Source organism: Pleuronectes platessa, chromosome 8, assembly GCF_947347685.1.
Source record: "Pleuronectes platessa chromosome 8, fPlePla1.1, whole genome shotgun sequence".
NCBI classification, from domain to species: domain Eukaryota; kingdom Metazoa; phylum Chordata; class Actinopteri; order Pleuronectiformes; family Pleuronectidae; genus Pleuronectes; species Pleuronectes platessa.
Genome location: NC_070633.1, coordinates 21906671 through 21922465, shown reverse-complemented (window position 1 = coordinate 21922465; position 15795 = coordinate 21906671). Strand labels below are relative to the sequence as shown.

General features: G+C 43.2%; 1 protein-coding gene across 6 annotated transcripts in view; it reads left to right on the top strand.

The window, feature by feature from the left end:
• Positions 1–15795, top strand: part of diaph2 (diaphanous-related formin 2) — a 341319-nt gene that overhangs the window by 132910 nt on the left and 192614 nt on the right. For all 6 annotated transcript variants that reach the window (XM_053428116.1, XM_053428115.1, XM_053428117.1 and 3 more), the window contains one exon: positions 2857–2971. In XM_053428116.1, coding sequence (XP_053284091.1) covers positions 2857–2971 — 115 coding nt within the window. The remainder of the gene's footprint in view (positions 1–2856; positions 2972–15795) is intronic.

Below are 15795 nucleotides of genomic sequence, written 5' to 3'. Positions count from 1 at the left end.
GTCTATATCTGTGTTGTTGGGTCTCACACAATATTCCTTAGAGAATAATCAGAACGGATGTGTGCAAAGCTGCCATTCTGACCTGATGATTACAAACTAATAACAATTTGTTCTCTTTGCCCACACAAATAGGTAATCATATGATATAACGATACAGTTTAAAGATGTCTGTAAACATACAGGAGTAGAAGAACAAAATAAACATGGGAGCAGTGAGATCAAATAATTAACTTGTTTTTATACAATGCAACAGCTCATTAGCTCCAGTGGTAACAAACACCTTGACCCAAACATAGAGATGCCATCTTTACTCAGGTCAGGACACACAGGGAATCTGAACAGTTCATGCAACAGGCTGCATTTTGAGTTATTGCACAGGAGTACCCCAGGGCAGTCGTCTTAGCCTCCATCTTTTCTCATTACCATCAATTAATATAACAGTGTTTATATTTTTACATTCAAATCTGACCTAAGATGCATAAAATAATCAGATATTTGTATTAGGTTTAAAAAATCTACAAAGTACATGATTGGATTGGAAGCACCCGAATCTTTTGTCTGCCTTTGCACCATAATTTATGAAATCTTCATACGCACGCATTTTACAATTATACAAAGCACTCTCTGTTTATATATGCTTTAGACAAACATCAGCAAAATCAGCATCAGTAATTTGAATTATATATAAAACAAATCATAATATTATTGAGCTACATTTGCTGCGTTTCCATTTGCTCTAATTATGGCATGTCAGTCACCACAGACATCACATTCGCTGCTTTCTCGGACTTTGATCAGAGAGCAAGTGACAGAGGCTCATTGTTAACAACACTCAGCAGCAACAACAGCTCAGGTCGAAGGTTCCTAAAGCCCTCCTATTAAAGCCATTACAGACAGACTGAGTATCACCTGGAACTCCGTGTTTCCTGATTGTTGTTTCTGTTTGTAATGGGAATTTTTTTCCCAGCACCCAGTTTGATATGAACATGGTCGGTAAACACAGATGTTAGCACTGACATTAATGAAGCTTCGTCTTTGTTTAGCTACGGACACTCGATGGATGTGATCACTAGCACCTGTGTTTACCTCCTATTACATGTCAAATCGCTGCAGGAAGGTCTATTACTGTTGTTTTGAGAAGGGTAATTGCAGCTGGTGCATTAGGGCCAACCGTCAGTTAAAGGCAACACTGTCACACACAAAAACCCTTAACTATACAATTTAACACAATGTGCAGCAGATGTAATGTTGACCTGCACATTATTACCTGGTAATAACCCGCAGCGTGCTCAATGAGTTTGTTCATGTGTGGGTCTCTGTCCACGCCTCTTGTCCAGTGAGCAGTGCAGAGGGAATAAGGAGGAATAGAAAGCATCTCCTCTGCCCTGCCATCATCTCTGCCTGTGTAGGTGCTCGGCTCCCTCTTAGAGCCTTTCAGACAAATCTAGGTAGGAGGACTGTGTAAACAGGGCGGCTGAGGCTTTGTGCTCCGAACTGAAATTCACAAATTTCCATTCATCCCAGGAGAGGTGAGCGAGAGCTTTGATGTGTCTGCTTCGGTCAGGATCCATCCACACATTATCTTTCAGCCTGGCCACATTAATGTGATTTGTCATCGTCGACGGCTCAATTTTCAGTGTGCAGTTCACACTGTACGCGTCTGACTGGTGACCAGTCGTCACACACTACATGATCTCTCACCAGAGGAAACCCACTAGTGAGTCAGGTCATTTCGTCCTGCGCTCTGATTGGCTGTGGTTGTGGCAGATTCATTTGAATGTAGTGCCGTCTAGAAAACTAGTTAGAGGCCTCCTCCATGCGTCGACTAGGGCTGTCAATCTTCCTCTATAATCCCATTTGACTTTAATTCCCTGTTATTTTTAATCTTCAAATAATTTTGCAAATTTGAATTCAATTTGTATTAAAATTGAGCCCATTATTACTGTGTACCCTGGATGCAGCAGCGCGTCTCAGGTGCATGAGACAAGCAGCTCCTCTTTTGGGGGTCTCATCTTTTTTCTACGCGTTCAGATCACAGCAACATTTGCAGTAAAAAAAAACGATCTGTTGATAATCACTTTGACATCTCACCAGCAAGAGTACACCTTTCAAGAAGGTTGCAATGTCTATATCTGTAGAATATGTCAGAGAGACGTAAAAGCATCAGCTGAAAGGCAGTTTTTGTGTGTGGGCCCCCTCTCTCTCTCTGTCTCTCTCTCTCTCTGTCTCTCTCTCTCTCTCTCTCTCTCTCTCTCTCTCTCTCTCTCTCTCTCTCTCTCTCTCTCTCTCTCTCTCAGAACAAGGGTAATCAAAACCGCGTTGTCAGACTCAGCAGTGGCGCTGCAGTGTGCACACTCCCTCTGTGGACAACACAGAAGACAAGCGAGGCTGAGCCCAAGGCACCGAGCCAGCACATTTATAAAACAAATAAAAATACAGTATTCAAGTTATATTATTTTTTTCTTTAATATGAATTATATTTGACCCCTTAAATTGGTTCAAACACCCTTAGTGCTGGCAAACCTCTTGATCCAGGTCTTTGAAGAGCTTCCACTGACTGCTGATCGAACACAGAGTTACGAAATTTGACTGAGTGGAAATTTGGGCTATGAATCGTGTCATGTGAACTACATATACAATAATGCATCTAACCCTGAGTATCACCCATATGATTTGTTCCTGTGTTTTTTTCTTGTCCTGTTACCCACTCCAATGCAAAGCAGGCATACACAAGGGCACATGTGTGTGACAAACACACACAAACCCAATCTCCAGTGAGAAGAACTTTTTGAGTGGCAGGTTGGTGGGAAGGCAGTCTCTGATTGTAGTGATAATGGAATCCTTGTGTCATTGCAGATAGTGCCTCAGGAAATGGCAGAGAATTGCTTCTGGATCAAAGTCAAAGAAGAGAAGTTTGAGAATCCTGACCTATTTGCCGAGCTCTCCCTCTGCTTCTCCTCACAGAGCAAAGGTAAGGAGGCGTCATCTCCCTTCACCCATTCCTTAATTAATCTACACACACATGCCTTATTTAGCCTCCCTGGCAATGGATGCCGAATCCACTTTCATCCTGTGACACTTAAGAAGCCATTTTTCTCACTGAAGTGTTAATTATCCTAAAACCAAGCACTTTCTATTCTACATTTGAACTCTTGTCTATATGTGCTCTGGATTCCAACCTCTGTGCCAATTAGAGACACTAGTGCTCTTGTTGCAGTGTGTTTATGCAATTCTGTCTGTGAGAAAGCTTGAAATGGAATAGGCCTGTGCATTTTATTTGTTCTTTGTACCAACTCAGTAGTTTCAGTCTCAGTTTTTTGGGGGCTGTGCACGCGGATGGGCACAAGCTCAAACTTGTACATGTATATGTGTGAACCAAGTGCAGCTATGCTTGGTTTATTTCTTGCCTTTTCCAGTCCAGTAGACCAATGCTCCAATGGGGAAGACAGGGAAAGGGAGCTCTGGGAGTTTTCCTGTCCCGGCCAGTTTGTTTCTCAAATACACAACCAGGCTACCTAACTTGCTGATGAATAACACAAGCAGCACGGAGCAAGTTTTTTTTTTTTGTATGGAGGAGGGTTTGTGAAGGCACTAGATGTATTCTCCCCATGACAATTTGAGTGTTTTCCACTTCTTTGACAGTATGTGAGTGTATGTGTGAGTAGTACACCCCTCTAATTCCAGCAGCAGTGGGAAGGGAGAAGTCAGAGTACTGTCAACCGCAGAGCAGTCAAATCTGAGCTCTGTCCGGATGTGTGGACATAACTCTACAGCATCGTCCAACTTTTTCCCATATACCCGCCGTCCGTCTGGACACCACTCAGCCCGCCAGCAGCTTCTTGCTCTGTTGTCCTCACTGCCTCCAGGTCTACAAACTAGACTCATCTCTTTTTCTTTCTTTTTTTTTTGTTCTGTGAAATAAATAGCAATTTTCCCTCGGCTGCCGCAAGGTGATTTTCTGGTATAATACAGATGGAAGGAAAGTGAGGGGAGGAAAGAACAGTTGTTGTGAGGCTTAATGAAGTGGCAGGGAAAAGGCCTCTCTCCTCCTCTCTCACCAGCGGATATCAGCCAGACCATATACTTTTTTATCACAGCCTTCAAGACATTATTGAAGTAATTGATGGGCAGACCTTTTCACACCTCTGCCATGTGTGTTTAATTATTCTAAATCTCCTCGCGTTCCTTTATTTGATTCATGGATTGTTATTAAAGACGATAAATGTAACATTTCATCAACGTAAATCAGAAATATGTTTGCGCAGCCCATCTGCTATAAAGTGCATTTGCAGAGAGATTCTTAAAATGAATTACAACTTAACATTTGCAGATACAGTGACACATCTTTAATTCAGATTTAAATGGCCTTCTGAATTCTTTATTGAATTAATTTTCTCACCCACTGGGGTTTGAAACCAGGATTTCTATAGATAGTCCATGTTCCCGCTGGCCCGGTAGGAATTCATGATCCAGCGTTTCCCCTGGGAGCTACCTTTGCTGGATCCCTATCAATTACCCCTGCAGCGACTTCACTGAGTCAGCTCTTTTCCCTCTATTGTTGAAATAGAACATGATTTTCTCATGAATGAAAAATGCTGTTTAATGTTTGATATGTACACCCCCCCCCCAATGAGAGGAGCTTTGATGTAGATGGTATTGCAAAAAAGGTGCAAAATGGAATCTTCCTAAAATGAAATGGTCGTTTTTTCCTCTTTCCTCAGTTCATGTATTATAGTTTCTCTCATGCAGGGCATCTGAGGGTATGTAGGAAGAAGTGTGGTTGAACATTAAACCATTCGTCCAAAGAAATCCCACTTTAGTTCCACTTTGAATTTAATCTATCTGGCTGGAGCGTTTCCCTGCATCTCAAGTCAATTCGTTAATTGTATCGGTCAAGTTTAAAGTGGACTTCGGGTTCAGGTGGAAAAGCCGAGGCGTGCAAGATTAATTCCTAAGGTGTTGTTCTCTCATTGCAACCTCTGTAACATGGACCATAAATCCTCTATGCTGATTTGACAAATAAGTCACTGGTGAAAACAGACTTCATTTGTCTTAGATATTGCCACAGGTTGTTATTTTTTTTTGCCACCACACACATACACATATGTTTTTCTATTGCTTCTTTGTGGTAGCTTCATCTTTGCCACATTATACGCGTAGATAGTTATAAGTGAACCGCACTGTGGGGGACAAGCCTATCGTCAGAGATGAGGCAAGCAGGTGTAAATGCCCCCCCCTGCAGAGCTGCCCTCTGAAAGTGCTGCAAAGAGGCTTCTGTTAACTCCACATGCTTTTGAGATTCTTGCTTGTTACTCGCATTCTTGAAGAACAACACTTTGGCAGTAAAAGAGAAGAAAAAAAAGAGTCACTAACAGCCCCCAATTTTCACATGCTTATTGCGCTCAGAGGCCTCTAAAACAACTGAGTATGCAAAACTGTCATCTCCCCTGCTGCTTTTATGAGTCTCACTGTTTAATGAGTTTCACCAAGAACAGGAAATGATAATCAAGTGGGATTTCAAGCTTGGCTTCAGTCTTCTAAATGTGTCATTTATTATGAAATACATCTTTGGCTTGATTTTAAAACTCAACACTTATGGTGTGTCAGTTGTTAAGCCGTAGACAGATTAAGACATTCAGGCGTCAACTTCTTAATGTTTCACACATGAAGAATTGGTTTCTGTGTGCAGGGTAACCCCGTGTTTTAATGAAAGACCCGACTCAAACACGATGGCATGAATCATTAAACAAATATATATAATTTATCATCAACAATGGACATTATTCAAATGGCCAAAAACAACAACCCACTGCACCACCTTACCTCCACACAGTGTGTTAATCCTCTTTGTCTGATACATGTATACAAACACCTTCAGTCACTTTCCTCTGGCTGAGCCCTTCAGCCAGGAGAAGATGTCATCTGGTGGCATTTCCTTTGACATTTCGCCCCTGAATCCCCCTGATCCCCCAGTTGGGGGGTCGGCTGTGATTGTGGGAGCCGGTGGCCAAGTGCTCCTGGCTTCCAGCTCAACTCCTCCTGCCTGTTCCAGAAACAACAATGCTCTTTCTGTTTTCTCCCCCAACCTGCAAGCAGCTGTCCTCCTCTCCTTCCCTGCTATTACTAGAGCTGGACCCCAAATCCTTGAGCCAACCACAACTGGGAATGGCCGGGCTTGCCAACCTTTGTCCCTGGATTGTTAGACCAAGTCTGGACACTTGGTGGCCTTCCTCCTGGAAGCCTCATGGCATCCATCTTCCCATGGGACAATCAGCTGAATCATTACGATCCATTTCATCCAGTGTAGTTGTCTTCCAGCGGCAGATGCTGAGCAGTTTGTCTGACCAGTGTCTTGGACGTCTCCTCATGTTGGTTCACTGGCGTCCAACTCTTCCTGATGAGGTAACATTAGAGTGTTACTGTGGCTTTCTTTGAAGAACTCCTCCACAACTTTCTGAGGGCTGGTCAGTCTCCCGCATTTAGTTTTCCCCTTTGTTGGGATTTTGGAGAAATTGTATGAATCCTCAGTTCTACTTCTCCTATTTCTGTATTACATGCTGCCTACCTGTTGAAGTGAAAGTCAACCACTTTTCCTGTGACCTAAAATGTGTCGTAGTTAAAGCTTCACCTCAGTGTCTGATGTCAAGACACGTATTCCACCTGTGGCATTATGAAGCGCTCTGTGATGTGGAAATGGAGTTGAGCAGCCTTTTATCACACACCTCCATTTTGCTCTTGCTCACCCCCCCCCCCCCCCCCCCCCCCCCGACAACATCATACAATTATTTCATTTCCCATTAAAACTGTTACTGTGCATTCAATTTTTTTTCTTCCTCTCTCCCTCCCTCTTCTGCCTTTGCTTCACTGGATCAGCTTATCCTGCTTTCTTTACCCTCCTCTCCATTGACTTGGCTCTTTCTTTCCTTTTTTTTTTTTTATTTGTATCCTCATCTCCCGTCAGTTCACTTTATCAATCTGTGGGTTGTGCCTTTGTACGGCTCTTGGGATCAAATCAGATTCACTTCGGGATTGAATGCGTGTAGCCATGGCCTGCTGCATTTGAAAGGCAATTCATTCAGCTGGAACTTTGCGGTTCAATTTGAAACAAGATTGATGTTGGCAAACTTCACACCCCCTTTCCTCCAAAATGTTTCCTCCATTGCCCACATCAATTGCTGACGGACAAAGGGCACATGCCACTTTGTAATGGTGATTTCTGGGTCTCTCAGAGCAAACAACACAACAAAAGAAGGAGGGGTAACTCGACAACAACTAAAGCCATGGATTGGACGCGATAGTTTAGTGTGTGATAAGTTTTGTTCTGTTGATTTATAAATAAATCCTGGTCACAGTCATTTTCTAGTTAGGAATAAACATAAAAAGGCCGTTTTTTTTTTTTTTTAGTAAGGATTGTTTGGGGATTCTGTTTCCCCAGTATGTTGTTTGGTATCCAGCTGTAATTTGATTTATTTGTTTCTACATGTACAAAATGCAATAACCATACACACACACACACACACACACATTCATACATATACACCCCTTCCTATCAAGTTTTATTTTTCATCCTTGTTATTCCGTCTTTTTTCTTCTTTTTTTTTGTAAATATCCTCAATCTTGTCTTGTGCCTGTAAAGGTCAGCTCTGGAAACATAACTTGGTAAAACCCCCGACTTAAAGCTACGGCTGCAGTCATCCTCCCCCTCATCACATGGGATTTGATCAAATCCCTCTGGAGTTCTCCTCACTCTGACACTCGTTTTCCTTTACCTGTGTCCCTACAACTGTCGCTCACAAACACACACACACACACACACACACACACAGACACACACACACACACACTCTACCCACTGAGCCATAGTGGTGTGCACACCAGCAGATTCTCAATCCCTGCTACAAGCCTCAGCAGCAGGGCGGTAATGACCCTGCCACAACGGCAGTAATGATGGAATCAGTGGGGGGGTTTAGCTGGCTCTCTGACTCCCCTTAATAAGTCCCCTAATAACTCTGTTAATATCAGGGCTGACCTCGGCCACCAGATCAAACACACTCCCACGTGGTCGGCACCCTCACCGACGCTCAGCGACCTCTCAGGGAGGCTGGAGAGATGCAGCTGACCGGAACACTGTGTGGGGGGGGGCCCTGCAGAGCGAGTTCAATACAAATCTATGGACACAACTTTTGTCTCTCGACGAGCAGCAACAACGGCGGCAACAATAAGTGCCACTCAAAATATTTTAATCCCATTAAGGGGTATTCATTTACTAACAATATGAGTTGTTGACTGAAACCTTTGAAAAGCTTGTTCTTCTTAGGAAATGAAGATCCCAAGACTATTCGGGCTCTGCTTTCTCATATCCTCACAATGTGCTCAAGGCTTTTGTCTAATGAGTTTAAGCCCAATTCAAGACACTTAAGCCCACTGTGGACTAGTCCGCCTTGTCACAGTAGCATGTGTGCTACGATAAGCTTTTGATATGTTCCATCTCAAAGAGTCTGGAGGTCATGCTCGATGGTTGCCATGTTTCCCTTGGAGAACATGGCTGTTTACGACTGATTCTGTTAATTGAGAGGAGGGAGGATCTTCCATGGAAGCCTTCCCTGTGCTCTCCTCTCCTGGCATCGCTCCTTTTCTGTTTTCTTAGCTTGTCTTTATGTGCCTGCTTCTGAAATCTTCCCTTCGGACATGGTGGCAGTGTCCATCTGGAGTCGGAGCTGGAGTCTGGTTTAAAAAGAAAAGAAAAAAGATACACGTTGTGTAAACTGTCATCACTGTGAGAGGAGAACCACCTCTCATCTGTGAAATATTTACATAACCCAGAACCGTTCCTCCTTTCCTCAGTTAATTATTCCGTCTGGATTAAACGTTCATTATTACTAAAAGCAAAACAAAGAGGATATAATCTCGTTTTGGAAAGGATCCATTGTGCTATTGTCCTCATTTTCGCAGGGAAGCCATTAATTGCTGGCGCAGGCAGGAGACATTTGTCTCAATAAAACACAAAACACCCTGATGTTCATTTCTCTCTGTGTGAGACAGCCAACCTACTGTGGATATCTCAGGGTCAGCCCTTTTCCTTGCTCATCCCCGCACGTTTTTAATATATCTCATATGAATGGAAATTAGGCCCTTAAATATTAATGACAAGTAATTGGTTTATTGTAGGAGACTATATTATGTGCGTGTGCATCTGTGTCTCTGAGAGAGGGGGCGAGCGAGCGGGTGAGAGAGAGCACGGTTTCCTCTCATTCCTTCTTCATATTGCCTCGCTGTGATGTCCCACTGATTTTAATCTTCTCTTCTCAGATGAGAGCCATTCCGGCTATCACGGTGCACTTTAACTTTAGCCCTCTGAATATTAGCTTTCTTTGATACCTGCCGCTTACAGCCTCCCAACTCTACACCCTGCTAACTTTTATGCGCCTTCAGGTAATGTTCATCAAAATCTGTCTCTTCAAAAAATAAATATCCCCCGTGCATCTAAATATTTTATTTCTTTGTCTCCGTGCTCACTCCCCTGGATGATCTCAGATAACAGACATTAGGGATGTCGCAATTGTGCTCTGTTTTCTTTGAGTTTATTTGTTTACCTTCCTTCAAATGTATTTTGTCTGTTTGCTTTTCAATTTAACCAAACATTTGAGTTATCTCATACTCATACCCTCGTTTTCTGCAGCTTCTAAAGTGGATTTGTTCTGTCAGTCTGTTCTGTCTCAAACTTATCTGTTTACAAGACACGGATAAACACGGACTGGCACTAAAATTATATTCTTTATTAATAATCGTTTGTGAAGTAACTGTGCTTTTTTTTTTAAATACTTACATGCGTTTATGCCGTGTCTGCACACCAATAACATTTACAAATATGTTGGTATTAGTTATGTCGACCAGCCTCCCTCCACTGCCCCAACAAATATTCCCATAATGTTGCGTTTGCGTGTGTTTTTATTACATGTCTCTATCTGTATCGTCTGCTTGTGTGTCATCCAGCATATCCAGTGTTTGTGTGGCTGCCTAATTGAGTGATCAGATGCTTATTAACAAGTGGGTCTGCCTTGAAAAAAGAGGACAATGTCAGCGCTGTCACTGGAGCTTTCCACATGGAAGAGCCCCGATGGAGCTTCATTAACTCACCCCCATGATCCCAGACAGCAGAATATGGAATGCATATCTAATCCAGCTCAGAAGTACCAGTATGGGAGCGCCGGGGCTTTATGGAGAATACTTGATGTGTGATGGTTCACTGTTCACTGTGTGGATATACTGCTGTACTGGATCGGCATTTACAGTCATGCGTGGAAGGAGTGAAAGAAGGTCTGTGGAAGTTATGTGAGCAATTTACTAGTTTCCAGCACTTTTTTCAAAGAGCATTTAATACTTGTAAATGGTTACAATAACGTGTTTGTCAATAATTGCCATGTGTCCTTCTGGTTTCTTAATACATTTCTATAGCTGCAGCCTTTAAGTAAATCCGCTGAGAGTGATTCAGGATTCTATTAGCAACTTACACAGCTGTGTTTTCACTCTTCTTACCAGGTATTAATTTCAGGGGCTGATAGTTTTTGTTCCACTTAGACAATGGTCGTTGTTTTGTTTTTTTTCTTTCTGATAAGCCTGTAGACACTATTTGTCTTAAAAGCTGTTGCAACTCAACCACCTGCTGTATTTCATAATGTTCCCCCAAATGAGATCGAAACACAAACTTTGTCGACCGTGCAGTTAACAAAATTTCATCAGTTGTAATCGCAATTGTTTTACTAGTATGTGGATTGTCTACTCACCTAACCCCCTCTTCCAAAACGCCTTAAATCTGGCTCCATGTCGACTCATGATTTCCATACAGATCAAAAAGTGCTCACAAGATGTTTCTCCGCCCGGCTAACACAACGCCTCGCAGTGCACAGTAGCCCACTGAGTTTGTTACATGGCATTAAGTTTAATTTGTCTTTGAGGCTCTTTGGTGGAATTGGTTTGTGACTGCAAGTGGGCCAGGGGGTGACACTTCCACAGCCAATCTGGCTGGAGAGACAGAGACAGGAGACAGAGGAACACTGGGGGGACGGGAGCCACTGTGATGTCACATGCAGGTTGGGTAAACAATCAGGGTCCTGCGTGTTCGAGATGCTGCCTCCTTGAATATAAACAATCACGACTGCTCACGCCACAGCAAGGTAAATTACTGCAGAGACAGAAAAGGTTTCGATGAGGGGAGGGGGCCGAGGGAGGTAGACAGACCCGTCTGAAAACAGATTGTGATATCGATAAAAAACAAAAGAATAAAAAACTAAAAGTGACACCGGGGGCAAACGGTTAAAGCTGGTGCCACTAGAGGGTTTTGTACAGGTTCAACTATTGTAACTCACATTTGTTCCTATTCTTGCTTAAAAGGGAAGGAAATAAAGCATGCTACTTAAATGCTAATAAAGCACAGTGACTAACAGGCTTCGGTAAGTAAACTCAACTTACTCAGCAATATGTTGATAAAGCGATCTTCTTGTATGATTTGGGTTTCCTGAATATTTCATTACTGAAGTAACTTCAACTTTGCATCAAAGGTCTAAGTACCATTTGCCGTGTCTCGTATCTTTGCTCATTAATAATGTATTATTCCGATAGGCAAACAAGCAAAATGAAGCAGAACTTTTTTATATTTGGGGCCCCACATTTAAGCCGTACGCCAGTCCCAGTCATTTTTAGGTATTTAGAGACGTTACAAGTTTACAGGTTGTGGCGAGCAGAGTGCATGAGTTGGATATTTACACAAGTGTTGTACTTGTATAGACGGTATCAAAACCCTGAGGAATGACAAATTAAGTCTGGGAGAAAATTAATATTCAGTTAAGAAATGTCATCTCAGGACATCCAGTTTGACAGGAGAGTTTTAGGGTTGTTTCCCCGAGCACCACCTCTTCATGGCAGGCACATAAAGTGTTCATGGCACTTTCCTCAGTTCCCCCTCAGGATACACATATCAGTGAGGTTATCCTTTGCTTTTTATTTATTTTCCTTCCTTGTGCTTACTCCCCTGTCCTAAAACACCATATATCTCTCCGCTTTTCACCATGTGTCTTTCCCTGTCATCCCTCTTGAACTTATAGTATCTGTTTTGGGTTATTGTCCTGCTTTCAGCATCTAGAGCACACTCACCCGGCTGTATGACAGTGACACTTTTTTTCGGCTCTTTCCTACAGTAAACTAAAGGTTTTCTGTGCTTTTATTACGTTGTTGAGTTGTGTCTTTCTGAAGCCAAAGAGCAGCACAAATAACTCACACAGCTTCTGATAATACATCTGCTCCTCCACAGAGCACGCCCTGTTATTTTTGAACAGCTTTTTATTTTGCTTGTGGTATATTTCTTATCTTTTTTAAACATGGCTTCCTTAGCAGAGAATAAAGTCCCACTTCCTCTGTGTGTTTTGATCTGAACGCCTTTGTTTCGGTTGCACCTTCATGTCAGTGCATGGCCCCACACTGATGAAGTGCGATGACTTCGGCTCCAGATGTGAACATGACATCTGGGTGGAAATGCTAATTTAAGGCCATTTCCTGCGCTGACATCTTTCACAGCATTACAACGCTATAAGCACACCTGCCCATGGTGTATTTGTTTCGGTGTGAGACGCTTATGCCTGTGTGATTGGGTGAACTGTTACATGCATCACGTGGCTGTGCTTTTATCATTACAGTGCAAAACACTCTCTCTGAATTGCAGCATTTGCAGATTGTTTCCGTTTTTTTCTTTTTCGGTCCTCTCCGTTTGATCATGTTTTATTAAACACATACCATGCTGCTGAAACTTCTAAAGCTGTAATGTGGTAAATGTGCAGAATAATGAACAAGTCTGCTGTAAGCGTGAGCCATTATTTCAATGTTGTTCTTGGCTTGTTGTTTGCCGTTGGCACAATCTTGGCCTGTGTAAACAAATAGAAAATGCACAAACTGAGAGAGTGCCTTGGACCGCTGTGAAGCTACACTTAGACCTAGCCATGTTAAGCTTTAGGTCTCTCGGTGTAGTTGCACCGTTATTGCACTTTTTCTCCGCCCACACAAGCGAGAACATGGAATACACATCAGTAACACTTCAGGATAGAGACAGGGTCATGGGGATTTCACGGCTGCTTTCATTGTGCACACACAGCTCACTGTCTCCAGCCGGACTGTTGCGCCAAATCAAGCACATTTCGCTGAAACATTGATTCAGGCTCCATTAGAGTCAACAGTGTTGCAGGCAGACAGCTGAACTGTGTGTGTTTCAGCAGGTGTTTCGTCATCCCCAGGTTCTGTCCAGACCTTTGACCCCAGTTACTCATCGCAGGATGAGGGCTGACCGATGTCAATCCGTGTACGAATGTTCTGCTGCATGGGAGGAACAGATCCAGCTGTGGTTGGAGAATGTTTCATAGCACAGCGGAGTGGTTTTAAAGAATAGACAGATTACTTTGACTGAGGGGATTTGCATTAAGTCCTTTTCTGCTCTCCTGACCTTTGCTTTCACCTTTCCCTCCCTCCTTCAATCCATCTCTGGCTGAGGTAAAGCAGCTTATTAACCTTCATCCCCAGGATGGAAAGATGTCACGGACCTCCAGTGCGAGAAAAATTAACCTCCGGGTATTGATATGTCCTGATTTTAATTTCAATCACGCGAGGCAGTGTAATGCATTGGATTTTATATCTAATGTGAAAGTGAAGTCGATTTTGACACTTTTCATTAAAGTTCAGCTGCACTGAAATGGAGACCTCAGTTAGAAGAAGAGCAATACCAGAGTTTTGTAAGTCTCTTCTTTATTTCAGGAGCGTATAATGGCTAGAGATCAATGTACCTGCATCTAGGTTTTTGTTAGTAACTGACCACAGAATCCAACATGCATCCCACCTGTCTGTACTGCTTGGTGCATCTGACCAGGCTTCACATTTTGGAGGTATTCCCTTCTCCCACCTCTTATCTGTCCCCATTGTTCTGGGTAAGTTACAAACTTTACATTGTTTACTAAGCTGCAACAGATCTATTATTGACTATCTATAATTGGTTGTGTCAACCCCCCCCCTGTGATGCAATTAGAAGTCCTGCAGTGAGGTGAAAGCATGGGAAAGACAAGTGCGCGAGGGTCACTCTGTAGCCCATTACTCTGCCCCTGACATGGGCGATCCACACACCAGCAAAGAGCTTCCTGAGTAAAAAACAAGTTCCCTCACAATGTGCGGGCTCTGCAAGAGAGTTTGAAATGAGTCGGACAAACAAATAGTTGCATTCGGTGTTTCCTTTTTAATGATTCCCTGGTTTCCCTTGTTTAAATGGCTTCAGGAAGCAGCAGACTGTAATAAGTGCAGATACCAGGAAGACGAGGGGTCAGTGAAACTCTTCTGTGGCTAATCCCCTTTTTTATTTTGCCCCACTCTACTGGCAAACCAAAGCTAGCACAGCGGTGGAAACAGAAGCTTGTGCCAGGATGTGATGAGCTAGCGGTGTGGTGGATGACTAGGCAGGGCACATTGGCCACCCGGGCCCCATGGATTCCTCTTGCATATGAAGCTTGGTCTGTTCATTAAAGGTGTGGGAGACAGTTTGACCCCAGGCAAGTCTCAAATGACCCCACTCTCTGTAAATGCTTCATTAGCTTTGCCTCTCCCAGACTGGACCGCCTCACTTAATCTAAGCATCAACTTGCTCCACCTAAGTTGTGTACATAGTGTGTTTGTGTTGTTATGTGTGCCGGTGCGTGCACATATTTGTATGTGTGTTAATGAGGGCTCCTGGTGGTGTGTAATTAACACAACAGCAAATGTCCCCAAAGGGTAAGATTAACGTTGAACACATTAGACACAATGGAGCCCGGGAGAGACTTTTTTTTTTTTTGTTGGCAATTAAATGTGTTGTGTGTGTCTGTGTAAGTCAGACCATAACTCATGTTGGCATAACTGTATTGCTGCCACTTCTGTCTCTCAGACTCGCGTGCACACACACACACACACACACACACACACACAAACACACACTCGCACAAAGCCGGCAGTCCCCCTGGATTTGCGGGCTCCTCACACGCAGACTGGCAGGATTCTGTCTGCTTTCCCTTCGCAGCCGCCTCCTCCACACAACATGGTCCAACAAAGATAAACACATGCTGGGTAGATTATTAGAGAAGTACCAAGGGCCCCACAGCAGAGCAGCCAGTGCACCATTGTGCTCCAAACACGCTGGTACCTTGTAGAATCCGATGCAGCTACCCCCGGGGTGTTCTGATACGTTCTTAGACACAGGTGGGCGCAGATAGCAGCATGAGAGCTACCACGGACTCCATGACATTTCACTGTCAGACACAACTCTGGGCTCATTGTTTTCACTGATGGCATTTGGTGGTTTAAATGCTCCAGCAGCTTGAAAGGTGGGCATGGCTGTTCACAGACATAACATCCTGATAAAGTTAAGAGTATGCACACTATTGTATGCTTCGTGACGGGTGATTCAAGATTCAAGATTCAAGAGTTTTATTATCAAATGCACAGAGATAAGAAATGCTTGAGTCACAGGCTCTCTTCTAACAATGCTCAAGAATTAAAGAAACAAAATATGAAATAAAATATATCTATCTAAATTTGCATATACAGCTGAAGAAAGACAAACAAAAAAACAGTAGTGCAATTTTGTGCAATAGTGCAAATATGCCGCGGTGCCTATTTAGTGGAGCTATTGCAGTTGGGAGGAGTTTGAAAGTCTTATGGCCTGGGGGATGAAACTGTCTCTGAGCCTGGTGGTGCGGGCCCGGATGCTGCGGTACCGTCGGCCAGACGGTAGCA